At 53.0% G+C, this 18,406-nt stretch overlaps 1 protein-coding gene across 2 annotated transcripts in view; it reads right to left on the bottom strand.

Moving 5' to 3' along the window:
* Positions 1–1,237: 1,237 nt before the first annotated feature.
* Positions 1,238–18,406, bottom strand: part of SFXN5 (sideroflexin 5) — an 86,147-nt gene continuing 68,978 nt past the window's right edge. For both annotated transcript variants that reach the window (XM_032109839.1, XM_032109841.1), the window contains one exon: positions 1,238–1,590. In XM_032109839.1, the coding sequence (XP_031965730.1) occupies positions 1,513–1,590 (78 nt within the window). In that variant the 3' untranslated portion in view covers positions 1,238–1,512. The remainder of the gene's footprint in view (positions 1,591–18,406) is intronic.

The raw sequence follows: 18,406 nt of genomic DNA, 5'->3' as shown, positions 1-18,406 counted from the left end.
TGGGGGTAACTCACCCCTCCCCTTTAACCACCCCAAAGCAGAGCTGCTGAAGGGACAGACAGACAGACAGACAGATGTCCCCAGAGGGCAGTGCCCCCTCTGAAGGGGCAGTGTCACAGCCATCAGCTCAGCACAGCTGCCAGGACCTGGCTTTGGGTCCTCGTCTGCACTGGCACAAGGCCTTGGGCAGAGCTGGCTTTGCTGGGTGGAAGGGCTGGGAAAAACAGAGGAGAGAAGAGGAAGAGGAAGAGGAAGAGGAAGAGGAAGAGGAAGAGGAAAAGAGGAGGGAGGAGGAGAAAAAATAAGGAGAAGGAGAAGGAGAAGGGGAGAAGGAGAGAAGGAGGAGAAGGAGAAGAAGAAGAAGGAGGACAGGAGGACAAGAAGAAGGAGGAGGAGGAGGAGGAGGAGGAGGAGGAGGAGAAGGAGAAGAAGAGAAGAGAAGAGAAGAGAAGAGAAGAGAAGAGAAGAGAAGAGAAGAGAAGAGAAGAGAAGAGAAGAGAAGAGAAGAGAAGAGAAGAGGAATTCCAGTTGGAAGGGGCTGCAAAGATCCTTGTCCAACTGCCTGCCGAGCTGGGGATTGATCCAAACTTAAACCACGTCCTGTCCTTAGACCAGCTCAGCAAAGCGTGGCTTAGCCAACCACCTCAGATCAGCAACTGCCAGAGGGTCTGTGCTGGCTGAGACAAACCCCGCTCAGGGCTGTGCAAAGGCACAGAGCAGCTCCAGCAGCACTTCTGCTCCAAGGCTCCACATGGGACACCTTGGCTTTCCCAGACCTTGAAATCCAGGCAAAAGCCCTTGTGGAATTGCGGGTGGTGGGGTCCAGGGACAGCCAGTCTCACAGTGAAGGGCTGGATGCCACCAGGAGCGTCTGCAGGAGGAGGGGGAGGAGGGATGGATGGATGGGTGGATGGATGGATGGATGGATGGATGGATGGATGGATGGAGGGGGCACAGCTGAGCCCTTCGCTGGGCACACGGACGCGGGAATTCCTCTTCAGCGCACGGCGGCTGGGGTGGGATCAGCGTGAAATCAATACCGGGCGCTTCCCAATCACCTGATCAATCACATCCACGCACCCTCGGTCTCTACAGAGCCGGTGGTGTGCAGCATCAGCGTGGAGACTGGATTCCCATGGAACACAAGATGTGCTGGGTGACGCCTGCGCTGCGCAGTCAGCTCTGAGCACGTGAGCTCGCCCCTGAACGCCCTCCATGCAGTGCCAGTGATTCTGAGTTTGTTAGCTAGTTCTAAAGTGTTTCGACGTGGTTTTATTCGTTGTAGTTGCTGCTCCTGTTGCTAGGTTAAAACTTTTAATATTAATCTTTGTGAGTGGTGTGAGGTGTCAGTTCTCCACAGGTGTTAATTCACTCCCGGGCTGCCGGGAGCAGTTCCTACCACCGAGCTCCATGATTTCATCTCGTCGTTGTTGTTCGCTTTCTCCCAGTCGGGATCTGGAGTTTCCCTTCTTCCTTCCCCAGATCTTCTGGGCTGGGCTGATCCTCTTCCACTTACAACCCTTTATTGTAGACCACGGTCTTACTGGTGGTGGCCATGGCGATCTCTGGCTCCAGCTGAGACGTCTCGATCTGTGGAGGCAAAGAGGAGCGGGATCAGAACGGAGCCACTGCGGCAGGAGCTCCACGGATCGATCAATTAATGTGGGGAAGGAGGAGATGTGAATAATTCCACGTCAATCACGCCTTTTCCTGGTGTTTTATGTGCTTTGCTGTGCTCCAGCCTCCAGCCCCCCCCGATTTGGATGGGTTTGTAGCGCACGAAACGCTGCACGTTCGCTGCCTGGCAGTGCTCAATGAATTATAGAGTGTCTGAGGCTCCAACGCATCCCACCCATCCCAGCTTTCCATCCCTGCCTTTCCCTGCAGTCGGGGTGCTCGCAGGGATCCGGTGCCCAAAGCTGGACCCAGCAAAGCCAAGGATGAGCGGTGTCACGAGGGAACGGCCTCGTCCGGCTCCATCCTCACAGCCAAACCCTTCCGACCCCTTCTCCATCTCCAGGAAATCTCCCATCCTTTTCCTAATTTTTTCCCCTCCACCAGCTTCTCCCGGAGCTTTCCCTTGCTCTGAAATCACTTGGAATCTCTGCCTTCCCAGGAGGGATCTGTGGCGCTCCCGGTCCCCATAGCGAGCAAAGACCCCGCTCGCAGCCGGGACAGGGCACCTCGGGAAGCCTGGAATTTTCGAAACCCTATACATTGAACCCACGCTGGTGCTGACACAATGCGAGGAACCCACGTTAAAAATCGAAATGCTTTTGAAAATGTTTAACCTAGTTAGACAAATTAGCAAAAATTTGTGCAAAACAATTTAGGTATTTAAAATATTCAATGTTTTTAAAAACTGGAAAAACTGTTCTTAGCTTTCAGCTGCAAAAACCCAACAAAATATAACATCAAAGCAATCTTAACATGAGGTGCAACATAACCCTTCAGCAAAGCTGTTAAACAGCTACTGAAGCATCATGGGAAATAGCACTTCATTTATTCAAATGCACATATGTCAGGTTTTTGCACCATATGTCATTCCAAGCTATTTACAGTAATAATTAAATCTTAATCAACGTTTAACCTCTGTAAAATGTTTGAAGGGATCTAATCACCCTTCAGACTGCACTAATGAAGGAGAAATATATAAACATAAAAAGAAAATGATGCATAGATAGCACACCAGAAAGAACAGTAATTGCAAAATTGTATTTCTTTTAAATATAATCAGCAAATTATGTAAAGTAAAGCCAACGAGTATTTTAAGTGAAGACATCTTGGGTGTCAGAGGTGTGATCAGCTAATTTTGTACTGCTATCCATAACAGATGTAGCATATTTTCTTTTAGTGCCATTATTAGCAACTTCACCATTCCTTTCAGTGCTGCAGCACAAAGTGAAGCATTGTGCCGGGAGAGCACCGGGAAAGGTGCAGGAGATCCGGATCCGACGGATCCCTTCGGAGCGAGGATTAACTCCGCTCTGCCTGGCTCTGACGCAGCTTTTCTTCCCATTGTGTGGGGGTTTTTCTGCCAGGGACAGACAGAAAAGCGCTGAGATTTTGGGGCTGGGTGGGTTCAAGCACCAGTAGGGAAATACCCGGGTGGGAAGCGGAGTGGCCAGCCCGGGAGGGGTTCAAGGAATTGCTGGATGTGGTGCCAAGGTGGGGATCAGTCACAGGCTGGACTCAGCGATCTCAGAGGGCTTTTCCAACTTCAGTGATCCTGGGATTCTGTGCTTTGGAATGAATTCCACCTGGAAATGGGTGGTTCAGCGCTGACCATCCATCGCAGGGCTTGGGAAATGGGGCAGCCCAAACCCAACCTGCTCCTGGGAAGTCTCCACAGAAACCTAACGGAGAGGCCCCCCAGTCCCGCCCTCTCCAGTGCAGCTGGAGAGCTGGGAGCTCCAGGGAAAGTCACGCCTGCCCTGGTGGACCCCGAATCCGTGCTCTGAGAGCCGCGGGGAACGCTGAGGACGGGGATGTGCCGAGCCTGGAAGTGAGAGGCGGCGGGGCTGCACGGTGGGATGTGCACGCGGCTGGGGAGAGGGAAGGAGCAGTGTTGTGTTCACGCTCTCTTGGGACACAATTCAAGAAGCAGCAAGCACGATCCAAGCTGAACAGCAGGAAGAGTATCCTGGTGGGAAGAGTAAAATATCGCAGCCGACTGCTCGGGGAAGGTGTGGGGCGTCTGTGGTGGGAAGTTTTCAGCACAAATTACAGGGAACCCATCAAGAATAGTTTAGGCAGAACTGAGATTGCCTTGGTGGAAGGAAGGGATGAGATAATTGTCTGTAGATCCTTCCAGCTTCCATCCCCTGGAGCAGGGGGAAAACGGCTCCTTTCCCCACAGCGGGGATGAGTTCTTCCTCCACGGCAAGGCTGTACAGAAGGGCCTGAGGTGGGTTTGGGAAGGGGGGGGTGGAGGGGAATAGTTCTGAGACAGATTGTGGTGGCTGAGCAGAAGGACTTGGGAATTCATGCCTAAGGTGGAAGTGTTCAAAAGCCACATGGATGTGGCACCTGGGGACATGGTCAGTGGCAGCCTTGGCAGTGCTGGGGAAGGGTTGGACTCGATGGACTCTGAGGGCTTTTTCTTAAGGCCTTTGGAGCTGTGTGATACCAAACCCAAGCACCTTCCCGAAGCCTGGGAAGATGTTGGAGAAACTGGGGGTGACTGGTTGAACTGGAGTCACCTCTGCAGGTCTCCTTCTGGCTGACCTTAATCAAGCAGGGATTGAAACCCTGCTCTAGAGCCTCTGGAGCTCCAAGGGGTGCATCTGCACCAAGGAGACACATACAGGAAACTGGGAAAGCCACTCAGAAATCCATCGGGAGGAACCTGCTCCTCCCACTGGGAAACCAGATGGAGAAGAACAGGGAGAAGGTGGGGGGTTACAGGTGTCGAGACAACATTAAATCACAACCCTACTGTGCACCTGGTCAGCTTTTGACTCCTTTGTTAGTTGACTCCTTTTTTTTGTTGGAAAGTGTAATTTCACCCATTTTGGTGTAGGTTGTTGTTCCAGCTGTCCAGAATCCTGGACCTGCTCAGCCAACCTTCCCCTGGCCATGGAACTGTGAGACACATGTGGAGACCACAGTTCCTTGTCAAGATTTTGGTGTCTCAGCTTCCAAGATGGCCCCAGTGACGGTCACGGCCACGCTGGGAAGCCCTCTGTGAAGGAGCACCTGCCTTGGAGGGTGCTCTGAGGAGCAGGTTCCTCCCTGGTGGGACTACACTGATGGGACCTGTCCCACTGTCCCACACAGGGGACTTTGTCCCTTCAAACCAAGTGCTCAGCGTGGGACTGGGGTCAAATCATGTCTGTCCCCTTCTTCCCAGTTCTATCTGTGCCAGGGCAAAGGATGGATCCCCTCCCTGGCTTTGGGATGATGGCACTGGGGTGTCAGCAGGAAAAGGCCTTCAGCAATGAATCCAGGAGAAGCCCAGGAGGGACAGAGCTCACAGCAGCACTGAGAGACCCAGGGTGGGAAGCACCACTCCCAGACAGTGCTATGAGGGGTTGTCTGGGGCAAACTCCAGGATTTGGGGCTGCTGGCTGCACTGACAGCTTGGTATCCAACACGGGAGAGGCTCTAATGAGATGGGGAAACTCCTTCAGCGCCCTGTGAGGCCACTGGAAGCTTTGCCATTGATCCAGGGAGATCCTCACTGGGGACACAGCCAGGGTGCACCTCCCAGCTCATCCAGAAACGTGGCTGGGATGAACCACAGCCCATCCCAGCACTCGGGAGCAGGTGAAGCCTGAGGATGCTCCTTTCCCTCTGGCAGACAGCCAAGAGCATGAGGGAAAAAGGGGGAAAACCCCAAGAAACTCTGTGCCCTGACCTTATGAAGCACCTGTTTACGGACCAGCAGCCCGCAGGTAGCTCAGGCAGGATGGCAGCAATGATGGCACCGGTGCCCCTGACCTGCTGAAATCCATCCCTGCCAGGGAACAAAGCCGGGAACCGCCGCCCGGGTACCCACGGCTCCCCAGCTCTCTTCCCCCCATCCCTGCCTTGCAGTGGAAGCCTCTCTCCTCTCATCAGCTCAGACAAGGCTAATTGGGGTGATAAAGAACTGGCTCCGAGTGCTGGCGTGGGCTGGAGGAACAAATGGTGCGGTGGTCACAGCTGGTGCTGCGGAGCCGGCGCGGGAGCGGGCACGGGGGAGCTCCCGGCGCCCCAAATCCCGGCAGTCGGTCCCTGTTGGATGCGAGCGGGGGGTTGTGTGTGTTTTGCATGGCTGCTGACACGGGTGTAACGTGCAGGCGCGGCCGGTGAGGCAGCAGCAGGCAGAAAGCAGATGCTTTTTGTTTGGGGTTGATACTCATTTCTATCCCAGCTCGGGAAAAGGTGTAGAAAGGAATGTGCTCCGGAGAGTGCAGGGAGAGAGATAGGTCTAGGCTCGCTGCCAGGGATCCTGGAACGATATGGAAGGCAGCTAGGGGAGACAGGAGCAGATGGATTTGGCATACAGCTCATCACTCAGCCAAAAAAAAGGGAGGGGGGAAGAAGAAGGGAGAAAGCAGCCAATTTTGGGAGGGGGAGGGTCATGGGGACTGACGGATGCTGCTCCGGGCTGGGGGAAGGGAGGACCAGGATGGTCACTGTGTCTTCTGCTGCTGCCAGCGGGGAGAGGTGCTGCTGGCTCCTTTGAAGCCTGGGAAGGGTCTCCTGGCCCTTCCAGCAGCTCTCAGCCATCTCCTGCTGGGCCTTTGGTCACCAGAGCAAAGCCAAGGGCAGGGCCAGGCTCTGCAGGCCCTCGGGAAGCTCAGCCAGGTGTAGGAAGGGCTGTGGCACCATGGAACCGTGGAATCCTTGAGGCTGGAAAGGAGCTCTGAGATCACAGAGTCCAACCATCCCCAGCACTGCCCAGGCCACTGCTGCCCCAAGTCCCCAGTGCCACATCCACAGGGCTTTAAATCCCTCCAGGAATGGGGAATCCACCCCTGCCCTGGGCACTTCCAAGGCCTGAGCACCCTTTCCACGGGGAAATTCCTGCTGCTGTCCACCCTGAGCCTGCCCTGGCCCAGCCTGAGGCCGTTCCCTCTCCTCCTGTCCCTGTTCCCTGCCAGCAGAGCCCGACCCCCCCGGCTGCCCCCTCCTGTCAGGGACTTGTGCAGAGCCACAAGGTCCCCCCTGAGCCTCCTTTGCTCCAGCCTGAGCCCCTTTCCCAGCTCCCTCAGGAATTCTCCAGCCCCTTCCCAGCTCCATTCCCTTCCCTGGACAGGCTCCAGCCCCTTTCTTGTCATGAGGGCCCCACCCATTTGCATTCCCAATCAACTGGGACATTCCCAGTTATCCAGGAGTGCTGATCAATGATGGAAAGGTCGCAGTGAGTCCTTCCACCAGCTCTCCCAGCCCCTTTGGATGGATCCATCCTGCCCCATGAATCTGTGCATGTCTCAGCGGCATTTCGGGTCACTGACCAGTTCCCCTTGGGTTATGGGGCTTGGAGCACCTATCCTAGTGGAAGGTGTCCATGGAAGGTGTCCCTGTCCATGGAAAGTGTCCATGGAAGGTGTCCCTGTCCATGGAAAGTGCCCATGGAAGGCGTCCCTGCCCATGGAAGGTGTCCCTGCCTATGGAAAGTGCCCATGGAAGGTGTCCCTGTCCATGGAAGGTGTCCATGGGAGGTGTCCCTGCCCATGGAAGGTGTCCCTGCCCATGGAAGGTGTCCATGGAAGGTGTCCATGGGAGGTGTCCCTGCCCATGGAAGGTGTCCATGGAAGGTGTCCATGGGAGGTGTCCCTGCCCATGGAAGGTGCCCATGCAAGGTGTCCCAGCCCATGGAAGGTGTCCATGGGAGGTGTCCCAGCCCATGGAAGGTGTCCATGGAAGGTGTCCCTGTCCATGGAAAGTGTCCCTGTCCATGGAAAGTGTCCATGGAAGGTGTCCCTGCCCATGGAAGGTGTCCCTGCCCATGGAAGGTGTCCATGGAAGATGTCCATGGAAGGTGTCCCTGCCCACGGCAGAGGGTGGAATTCGATGGTTTTTTAGGTCCCATCCCACCCAAACCATTAAAGTGCCCCCCAAGGATCGACCCCTGAGGAGTGAGACGAGGACAGCAGTGTTTGCCGAGCAGTTTCTCTCGGAATTGTTACAGACCTGCAGCCAAGTGAAGGTGACCTGGCAGGTGAGAGAATTTGGGAAATGCCCCCAAACCCTTTTGGTTATAGCACAGAAAATATTTTTCAAAGGATCTCCAGCCTCTGGTTCCAGGGTCCCAGCAGCTGTGGAGCTCCAGGACCTCTCAATGCCCTGCTCCAGCCACCCCCACGGTTGGCATTTTCCTAAATCCAGAATTCCAGCTCTGCATTTAACCCTTTGCTGCCCGAAGAAGCTCTCTCCTGCCAGAAATTTTCTTCCCATGCAAGTGTCCGACTTGCATGGAAGTCAGCTTTGTTATCAGCTCAGTTTTGTTAAAACCAACAGACAAAACTCTGCTTCTCCTCAGCAATATTGGTGCTAAAGCTCTTTTCTGACAACTTCCCAGTTTTTCTACTCAGTTGAAATCCCTCCGTGCCCCAAAACTGGACACACTGGTTGGGAGATGTTCTCATGCCTGAACCACAAATTAATAATTTATAAATGATTGATTTTCAGTTTTCTGCCCAAATCACAGAGTTGGGGGACACAATTTTGAGAGAAACCTGAATTTTGTGAACTTTTTCTTCAAATTAATAATAAAACTTGAATTTAAGAGTTGACCAGTACAGTTCATTTCAGGTCTCTCTCAAGTCCTTTTGAGCCCTGTCTTTGAAAGAAATGTTCAGTTTTCATTATACAAAATGTTGTATTTAGTAAAAATGTTTTTCACAAAACCATGGAAAGTCTCCCGACAGCTCGAGAGTAGAATCATGGAATCATGGAATAGTTTGGCTTGGAAGGGACCTTAAAAATCATTTAATTTCTCTCCTGTCCTACAGGAAGCTGGAGGTGGCTGCTGGTGGCCAAAGCTTCCATGGCAAAGAAAAACCAGAAAAATCCTCTGGAATGGATAAATCTCAGGAGCCGGAACAGCCAAATATTCCACAACAGCCAAATATTCCGACTTTCCTCCATTCCTCCAGGAAAATGGAGACGAATTTCAAGCTCTGGTGCTTTTTAATTCCCCCTTCTCTGTGTCCAGCCCAGGGTGAGGCAGCAGCCCTGGGATCCAGCTCTGGTGGAAAAGTGCTGACCACGGGTCCTGTCACAGGCAAAGCATTTCCATCTTTTCTCCCTTCTTTGGGACCATAAAAATGGAGGAAAGTCGGAATATTTGGCTGTTGTGGAATATTTGGCTGTTCTGGCTCCTGAGATTTATCCATTCCAGGAGATTTTTCTGGTTTTTCTTTGCCATGGAAGCTTTGGCCACCAGCACCCACCTCCAGCTTCCTGTAGGACAGGTGAGAAATGAGAGGATTTTTAAGGTCCCTTCCAACCCAAGCCATTCCATGATTCCAGGGTTCTACTCACGAGCTGACAGGGGACTTGTTTTTGCCATGGATGCTTGGACTACCAGCACCTGCCTCCCTTCTGTCTTCCCAGAACATCTTCTTCAGCCAATAAAAGTGGAGGAAAGTTGGAATATTTGGCTGTTCTGGAATATCTGGCTGTTCTGGTGTGTTTGGCTGTTCTGGCTTTTGAGGGTTTTCCATTTCAGGATGTTTGCCAGGGATATTCCTGCCCTCAGCTTAAATGGGAACAACTGATTGTCCTGAAGCAGAGCAGATTTCAGGGTTTAGGGGCAGCTGTGGGACTGCAGCTTCCTCGCATCACTGGGCTGGGCAGGGGCAGGTTCACGGTTGGACTTGATGAATTTAAAGGCCTTTTCCAGCCTAAATGTTCCCGTGGATCTGTGGTTTGGTGGTGCTGGGTTCATGGCTGGACTTGATGACCTTAAAGGTCTTTCCCAACCTAATTTCACAATTCTGTAATCAAGGGCGGGAGTTTTTAATCTCACTTTTGGGAAACTACCACAGCACAACTTCTCTGAGGAAAAATACAAAGCCAAGACCTGAACATTGAATCAGGTGGGAAGGGGGGAGATGTGGCACTTGTGGCTGGAGCAGGGAGCTCCCCTTGCCCAGCGTGTGTGCGGTGCTGGGGAACGAGCGATGATAACAGGGATGGTAACAGAGCCAGCAGGTGGGATAACAGCCCCATACCTGGGCTGGGAGGTGACCCCCATCCCCTGCGTGTCCCAGCCTGTCCTGGAGCCGAGCAGCCCAACAGCTCCCGAGCTCCAGCCCCATGGTCATCCCCAAACCATCCCCCAGGAACACTCCTGCTCTCACCTCCCCGTGTCCCACAGGGACCCTTCTGGAGCCTCGAGGTGACATCAGTGACATCTGACAGACAGAAGGAATTCTTCTTGATCTTGCTGTTTGAAATCTTGTGGTCTCGAAGCTTCTGTTTGAGGTTTTTGGTGGGTTTGGTTAATGCTGAGCCCACAGGGCTCTCAGACCCTCAGCACTCCCAGCTTTATAAAAATTGGAAGGTCAACCCCCAGCACGGCACCAGCTTCAACTCATCGCGAAGTCGCGAGTTTGAAGCTGAGAGTTTCTGGGAAAGCAGAGGGGTGCCCACAGCGCCAGAAAACTCAAAGCCACCAAAGCCACCAAAAAAAACCCAAATAAAAGCTTTGAGACCGTAAGATTTCAAATAGCAAGATCGAAAAAAGTTCCTTCTGTCTGTGTTCCAGAGAGAGGAGACACCAAAGGCCTTTGCAGGAGCTGAGCCTTTTCCTCTCTGCTCTGGAGAGGTTTGCTCAGTGTGGGAGGGGTGGCGTGAGTGTCCCTGGGCTAAATCCCATTTACCACAATGAATTCATTTCCACACCAGCTCCAGAAAGGTTTTAGGCTGGTACAGGGCAGGAGCAGCTGTGTGGTGACCTCAGGGCACGTGGCCTCACCCGGTCAGGACCTTCCTCAGGACAGGGCCAAAGAAACTTCTCCCTGGCTTCCTGGGAGAAGAACCCTCACATTATGGGATGAAGACTTTTTTGGGAACATCTGAGCCAATGGATTCACTTCACTGAATTTCACTTCACTGGATTCACTGAGCCCACTTCAAATATGGCCTTGAGAACTCCCAAAATTGCAGAGTTTGGTTACAACCCCTCATCCTTGCTGGAATGAAAAGCACCTACAAAGACACTCAGAGTTTCTCCTCTCTTGGGAGAAAAAAAGCCCTACTGTGGAATGTGGACATTACAAAAAGGTTTCCCTTTGGATGAAAATGAGCTCCTAGGTCCATTCTAGCAGGAATTCCTCCAGCAGCTCTGTCAAGGAAGAAAGAATTTAAGAATTTCTTGCTGTTTGCTGAAGACATCAACCCCTGAATTCTCCTGGTATTGAGGAGGAACACCACGATGGGAGATCGGGATTTGGGGATGCTCTCGGTGCTTTAAGGAAGCTGAGCAAGTTCCTCAAGACTCCAACCTCCTGCACATTTCCTTCTCTCACAGACCACCAGCCTCACTAGGAACAGGCTGCTGGAGCCAAATGATTTAAAAAGCAATTACAGATAATTATATCTGTGAGATGTGATTAATAAGGCATTCTCAGCCCCAAGCAGGCAAGTCTGGACAACTGATTGCCTTCCTTTGTATCCTGCACCTCTTGGAGCAGTCAGAGTTGTTTCAGATGAGCCAAAATAACTCCAAATACACCAAAAAGGACAAATCGAACCCTGTGTGACAAGAGAGGGCTAAGGCAGGAAACAGACAGGGAAGACCTGGGGGTGAACCAGATAAAGAGGCCTCTGACTAGGAATGGTTGGGCTTGACGGTATTAAAGGACTTTTCTGATATTAATGATTCCTGTACGGGGCCAGGAGTTGGACTCGGTGATCCTTGTGGATCATTCATCATCCCAGCTCAGGATGTTCCATGATTCCCAGAAAATGGACTGAGTGCTCAGGGTGGGCTGGCAGAAGAGGGGAAAGGACTTGACTTTCGGGCCCAGAGTGAAGCAGCAAAGCCAAGGAGCCACTGGAGCACTGCGGAATGGCCAGGGCAGGGCAGGAATCCTTGGGGGAAGTGCTGGGGAGGAGCCCCTCTGTTTACAGTAGGTGCTGCTGAAAGGTGTCTTGAAGAAAGACAGCAATTAACAGGCCTGCAAAAAAAATGGCTTCTTTCCACAAAGAGCCTTTTAAGTCTGTTTTTCGAGCCACTCTAAGGGTTAATGTTTAGCTGTTTATCCGGACTTGTCGGATGTCAGCTCTTTCTTTTGACTCCTAATGGCTTATAGCCATCAGGAGGTGAAGACTCCTCAAAAGAGCTGGTGTCAGGAATGTTTTTTTATGCCCACCAGCACCCACACACCTGCAGCAGCCTGCGCTTGCAGGGGGATAGTTTACATACTTGAACCTGTCTCCCAGGGCCAGGGATATAAACATGAAACCAGATCCCGTCTGACAGCGCTGCCGGAGCCCCTGGGCGCTGCAGAGGGGTCCCGGCTCCCACAGCCACACTGACCACACAGCGCAGCGCGGCTCAGGCCCGGCACCGCCCGGCCCGGCCGCCCCACGCCGGCCCTTCAAGGCCAGAGCCTGGAAAATGTTCGGCACCTTTGAGTGCTGCTGGAGGGGAAACAAAGGAGCCCTGCCAGGAGCGGCCATCGAAAACCAGCTGGGTCACAAATGAAAGCCTGCGGGACAGGGAGCCAAGGGAGAACAAAGGCACAGCCCCAGAGCCACCAGGGCTCTGCTCACTCGTGACCTTCCCCAGCCCTGAGGTGTCACCGAGCCCAAAAAGCACCCAAACAGGCGGAGCAGGTGGAAATGTAACCAGCCTGAGGTGTCCCAGGGGCTCCTAAGCACGGATAATGGAGTCCCTGAAGGCCAGAGCCTTCCTCTTCCTGTTCCTGCTCCTCTTCCCCTTCCCCGTGGAAATGCCCCTGGATCCCTGGCAGTGTCCACGGCCAGGTTGGACATTGGGGCTTGGAGCAGCCTGGGACACTGGGAAGTGTCCCTGCCATGGCAGGGGTGGAACAAGATGAGTTTTAAGATCTTTCCAACCCAAACCATTCCATGATCCCATGATTTTATGACACACATTTGCTCCCAGAAGAAGTGACCGAGATCTCCCAGCCCCCAGAGCACCAGGGAAATGCTTTGATGTTGAGATTTTCAGGAAGAAGTGGAGGAAAAAAAAGACATGGAAATGGGAGATGCCGTGATCCAGAAACGTTCTTTGCTTTGCCAAACTGCTTCCTTCTCTCCTGGTCAAGAGGACCTTCACTTGTGCCGGGACACGAATCCAAAGGGCACCACAGGGAAGAGCTTTCCCATGAGTTTGGGAAATGGGGGTGGCCCTGGGACAAGGCAGGTGCTGCTTCTGTGGGATCACCACCAAGGATTTGCATCTGGAAGTCCACCAGGTGGAGCAGGCAGAAGGGAATTACAGGGACACAACATCTGCTGCATCCCAGAAGGAGAGCCTAAGAGAGCCTCACATGGTGGGAATGAGGAGTTACGATGAGAAAAGGAGAATGTGGGGGTTTTCCTGACTGGAATGTCCCAGCCATGCAGAGTCTGGAACGTTTGCCTTGTGTGGTCCCTGCAGAAGCACCAGACTCTGACCTGAAGCCATCCCTGAAGCAGGAGGCAGCTGGAGGCTGCTGGATCAGCAGCTCAGGACAAAGCACTGCTGGACGGGGAGGAGAGGACTAAGCCTGGCATCCTTCCCCGTGTCCTTTGGGAATACTTTCACCTAGGAATGCTCTGAACTGCCTCGAGGAGGTTTGGATCACATGAACCTGCCTCTGTCCTTGCCTTGAACGCACCTGAGCTCCCAGAAAAGCTCTGCTGTCACTCTGCTGTCACTCTATCCCATGGAGTGTGGTCTGACCTTGCAAGGTCTAAAGCAAATCCAGCTCCAGGTCTCTTTCCGCTGGTGGAGGTGATGCCAGAGAGAGAAACTGCAGGTGGGAGCAGGAACTGGGGCAAGAGCCCATCACGGAATCATGAAATGGAATCACAGGATGGTTTGGGGTGGAAGGGACCTTGGAGACCATCTAGTTCCAACCTCTGCCATGGGCTGGGACAGCTTCCACTGGAGAGATGGCTCCTGACAGAAGAACCTGTGCAGGAGACCTGTGATGGGTTGGGAATGGTCCACGGACATCTACAGAGCACAGGAACAGCACCAACAGCTCCCGTGATAACGAACAAGAGCTCCTCACCATCCTCTGCAGAGACCCTTCCAGCCCCTGGAACATCTCCCTCCAAGCCTGAGCACAACCACAGACCCAACCAAACCAGTTCAGGCCACCGAAATCCTCCCAGTAATGCTCCCTCTGTGCTGGCAGACTCCTGGAAGCAGCTTTCCTGCTTTCCTGTGCGGTGCAATTGGAAGGAAGCTAAAAGTTGTTGAGGGAATGAAGGGTGGGGCCAAGGGAGAGCGGTGTGTGGAGTCTGTATCCTTGGGAAACACATCTCAGGGCTGTGATCCCTGTGCCAGCAGCTGGAGCAGGTGAAGGAAAACCTGGGAAGGGGGGAAGGAGCCAGGAACTCATCAGCTTCTGGTAGGAGCTGCCCAGGGGTGGAGAGAGCAGGAGAGGAAGGGAGAAATGGTGAAATAATCCTGTCTCAAACCAAGGGAGATGGGAACCTTCCCAAGGAAGTGGCTGTTCAGCTGGTCCAGGCTCCCTGCTCTTCCCTTGGGAAGCAGCTTCAGGGGTCACCTTGGGATGCACGGGTGAGGACTCCTGCTGTGCTCCATGGCTGAGGGGCCATCTCTGCACAGAGCCATGGAATTGCTCACGTTGGAAAAGTGTGGTGAGATCACAGACTCCAACCATCCCCAGCACTGCCCCGGCCACCCCTGCCCCACATCCCCAAGTGCCACATCCACAGGGCTTTGAAATCCCTCCAGGGATGGGAACTCCCTCTGGGCAGCTGTGCCAGTGCCTGACCACCCTTCTGCGGAAGAATTTTTTCCTGAATCCAACCTAAACCTCCCCAGGCACAACTTGAGGCTGTTCCTCTGGTCCTGATGAGGAAATGAGACAGCACAACTGAGCACTTGGTCTCATGGCGATCCTACTGGGGGTGGAGGTACAGTTTAGGACTTCCTTAGGCCTTTATTTCTTACCAAAGATGGGCTGGCAACTCACACTGAGTTCTGTGCCAGCTCTGTGTGCAGCCATGGCAGCACCGCTCTGCTGTGCCCAAACGTCACCTCCTCTCCCACCACTTCACCTTTCCAGGGGCAGCACGATGCTCTGGAAGGGTCACTCACTGTCCAGCCTCTGCAGGAGTGAGTCCATCCTTACTAAGGAACACCAGACACCTCACTGAGCACCACCATCCTTCATCTGAAGGCCAGAAAGGGCATCAACACATTCCCAGATACCTCAGATTTTCCCTCAAGTCCTACTTGAGCCATGTCAGTGTTCAGCCACTCGCTGCCATGTAAATCCTGGGGGTTTTGCTCAAATAAATCATTTACAAGCATTAAAGAAGCCCCCTGGGACCACCTCTTCATTTGAGGTCCACATGGAGAACAAAGATACTCCTGCCTTCGTCAACAAGGGAAAGGCAAAAAGATAAACCAGAAGATAAACCAGAAGATAAACCAGAAGATAAGAGAGAAGATAAGCTGGGTCAGCACTCAGGAGAGGAACCTCAGATGAACCTCTTGGTGCTCCCGAAGCCACTGGTGGAGCAGGAGGAAACAACCTCCGAGGCACAGCTTGAATCCTCTGCAGTCTTTGGGAGACACTTCCCACTGAGCTTCCAACCTCCTGCCAGCCCTTCAGGACCTCGTGCCACTTCTTTGCTGAGAGGAGCTCCTTCCAAGCCCAGCCTCCATCCCAAGGGTTCCCAGACTCCCAGGAAACCGTTCCCCAGCCCCAGAAGCAAAGCAGAACTTCTCACTTCTCAAACATTTTTCCCCATGGCAGCTGGCAAATCCCTTCCCTGGCTTCTCATCCAACTTGGACAAAATTACTGCAGAGAATCCCTCCTGCTCCCCTCCCCCCCGTGCAAAGCAATCCCAAGGGAGGGATGGTTCCATGGGGACCCCCTGCTGGATTGCATCTGATTTCCCTCCTAAGTATGGAATGGGGAAGCGTCTCGAGGGCTATGGCTGTGACCTCCATACAGCTCTTTTGTCAAGTGCCATTTCATTAAAAAATCAGCCTTTTAACTGTGGACACATTTCAACCTCACCAAATCTGCTAATTATTGACAGTTGGTGAAGAGGAGATTTCACTTGTTCCTCCTGTTAAACTGCATCTAATTAGTAATTACTGGTTCACTGTCATCTTTACTGCAATAATCCCACTGCACATTGGCTCATTAACCTTTTGCTTTTCTAAAGCAGCCTGCCAACAAGATGAAGGCTAAAACAGATTGGAAAACAATAGCTCAGCCTTGGATTTTAGGCTGTTTATTCCCCTTGTCCTGGAGATCCAAAAGGAAGATTATATTTAAGGAAAGGCTTTCGGCTGAAATCAGCCTCATTCCGGAAGATGCCTCAGTTTGCCCTGAGCAGCACCCAAAAAAAGCCCTTTAAACTTCCCCCAGGTGAGGGCAGGAGTGCTCAGGTGGCTGAAGGCTTCTCTGCCATTCTCCAGCTCCATTTCTTCATTTCCCACCTGGCTCTCTCCTTCTCTATCCCCACCGTGATGATGATGGTGATGAACGAGCTCCTCGTGGACGCTGCGGAAGGAACGATCTGGAGGAGCAGGGCCCACGGGGCGGAAAAGCAGCGGAGCAGCCCCGTGGTTCTTTCTTCTGCTGCTACACTGAATTTCATTTGCACAAGTCCCATTTTCGGTTTGGAGCTGTCACAGCTGTTTCCATTGGCAGTGCATAGCTGAGTAGGAGTTGTCAGTGGGGATGCTGCAGGATTGGGAGAGGGAAGAGATTCCCCGGGGGGCATGGGAGGCAGTTGGAGGTTGTGGGCTAAATGCACTAACTACATGTTTCTCCTAAACTTAACAGCAGTGAATTACTCAGTGCATATTGATGGGCTTAGGAACCAGAGTTAACACTGCACTGGGATGACAAGAACGTTTCTCAGCAGCTCCAGCGTGAGTATTCTCAAGGATCCATGGTTTCATGGCTGATACGAGGGGTTTATTTTTGTAATGTTATCTTTCAAGCCATAATATCTAGAAACAAGCTGCAATTCTGGAGCACCATTGCAGAAATCCAAGTGGAATTTCATCCCTACAAAACCCAGGGCTTTGCTAGGCTGGGTATGGACCCAAGAGAGGCTCAGGGTGCATTAACCTCCCCAGCACGTGGAGGTTGTTCACCTCCAGAGTTCCCTTTCCCGACATTGGTGCCTCTGTTTGCAGCCAGGGCTGAGCTCTGATTTCACCGGAGTTGTTGTAACACAGGAATAACTCCAGAGCAGCTACAGCTGATGGGACGAGGTGGCTGCATTTATCCAGAAGTTTATTAAACCTACTGCAAGGCTTCAGTTCTGCTGCAAAACCAACTGAGAGTCTGAGCCCCTTTAGGAGAGAGGATCAAAGGCGGCCACGCAAGCTCCTGGCCCAAAACAACCACCCAATGACACCTCAGCCTCTGTGTCTGCTCCCCGATTTACAGAAGGCCATGGATGTGTGATTAAGGGCAGAATTTGGCTCATTCACAATTGCTGCAGGGGTTGCTGCTCAGACCACAGCCGTGTTTTTGGAGCGGAACACGTCTCTTACACCTTATTGTTGATCTGCTCCCTGTAGTGCTCGGCACAACAGCGTGGTCCCATCCTGGTGTGTCCATGACTGAGGCCATGGGAAAAGCAAAGGCATTTCTACCTGCACAGAGATGATGTTTAAACACCTCTAAATTCCTTATCTGCCCCGGCAGAACCATCAGGAATCACTCAGGTTGGAAAACACCTCCAAGGCCATCGAGCTCAACCCATGGTCTGGTGAGGAGTGCCCAGGAACTCACAGGTTTTGGGAGACACTCCCTGCAAGGACACTTGGATTTCCCATCCCAAGCTGTGAAGAAATGGATCCAGAGAGATTGTTCCAGGTAAACCCCTTGCTTTGCTCACTTGAGCATCCCCACAGAAACCTCCAAAGAGATTTCGGAGAATGGGAACATTGTCCTTCATAAACACTCACACCAGTTCATAGAATGGGAAACAGCTTGTGTCCACCTGGAGAAGGGAAGGAGCCAGGGAGAGCTGCGAGCCCCTTGCAGGGCCTAAAGGGGCTCCAGGAGAGCTGCAGAGGGACTGGGGCCAAGGCCTGGAGGGCCAGGAGGCAGGGAATGGCTTCCCAGTGGGAAAGGGGAGCTTGGGCTGGGATGTTGGGAAGGAATTGCTGGCTGGGAGGGTGGGGAGGGGCTGGGCTGGGATTGCCAGAGCAGCTGGGGCTGCCCCTGGATCCCTGGGAATGTCCAAGGCCAGGCTGGACACTGGGGCTTGGATCCAGCTGGGATGGTGGGAGGTGTCCCTGCCCATGGATGGGGTGGGATGGGATGGGATTGAAGGTCCCTCCCAACCCAAACCAGTCTGGGATTCCAAGACTGACCAGCCCCGGCTGCCTGTGGAGCACCTGATGCCGTGGTGTGAGCAGATGTGGCTCCAGCTGTGCAAGGCGGGTCTCGCTGCCGTGGGGCAGGGCTGGGATCCCAGCAGGCAGAGCTCCAGCAGGCTCCAGGAGGGTTTCTTTCCCCTGACACGGCGCGTGGGCAGCGCTCGTCATCCTGTCTGATCCCTAATCAGCGCTGATTCATGTTTACACTGCTGAGAACATCTCAGCTGCCTTCAGAAGGTCACTCCCAACAACGCCGCCGTTCCAGGCTCGCCTGGTGCCTGCAATCCCGATATCCTTTGAGGCAAACCAGTCCTGAATTCTCCCTGTGGGTCAGAATTCATTCAGCTGCTAAAATCAGCGTGGTTTTCCCTGCTGGAATATCAGATACTGCACAG

This window comes from Corvus moneduloides, chromosome 5, assembly GCF_009650955.1.
Source record: "Corvus moneduloides isolate bCorMon1 chromosome 5, bCorMon1.pri, whole genome shotgun sequence".
Lineage (NCBI taxonomy): Eukaryota > Metazoa > Chordata > Aves > Passeriformes > Corvidae > Corvus > Corvus moneduloides.
Note: the sequence above shows the minus strand (reverse complement) of the source record. Positions and strands in the feature narration are given on the sequence as shown.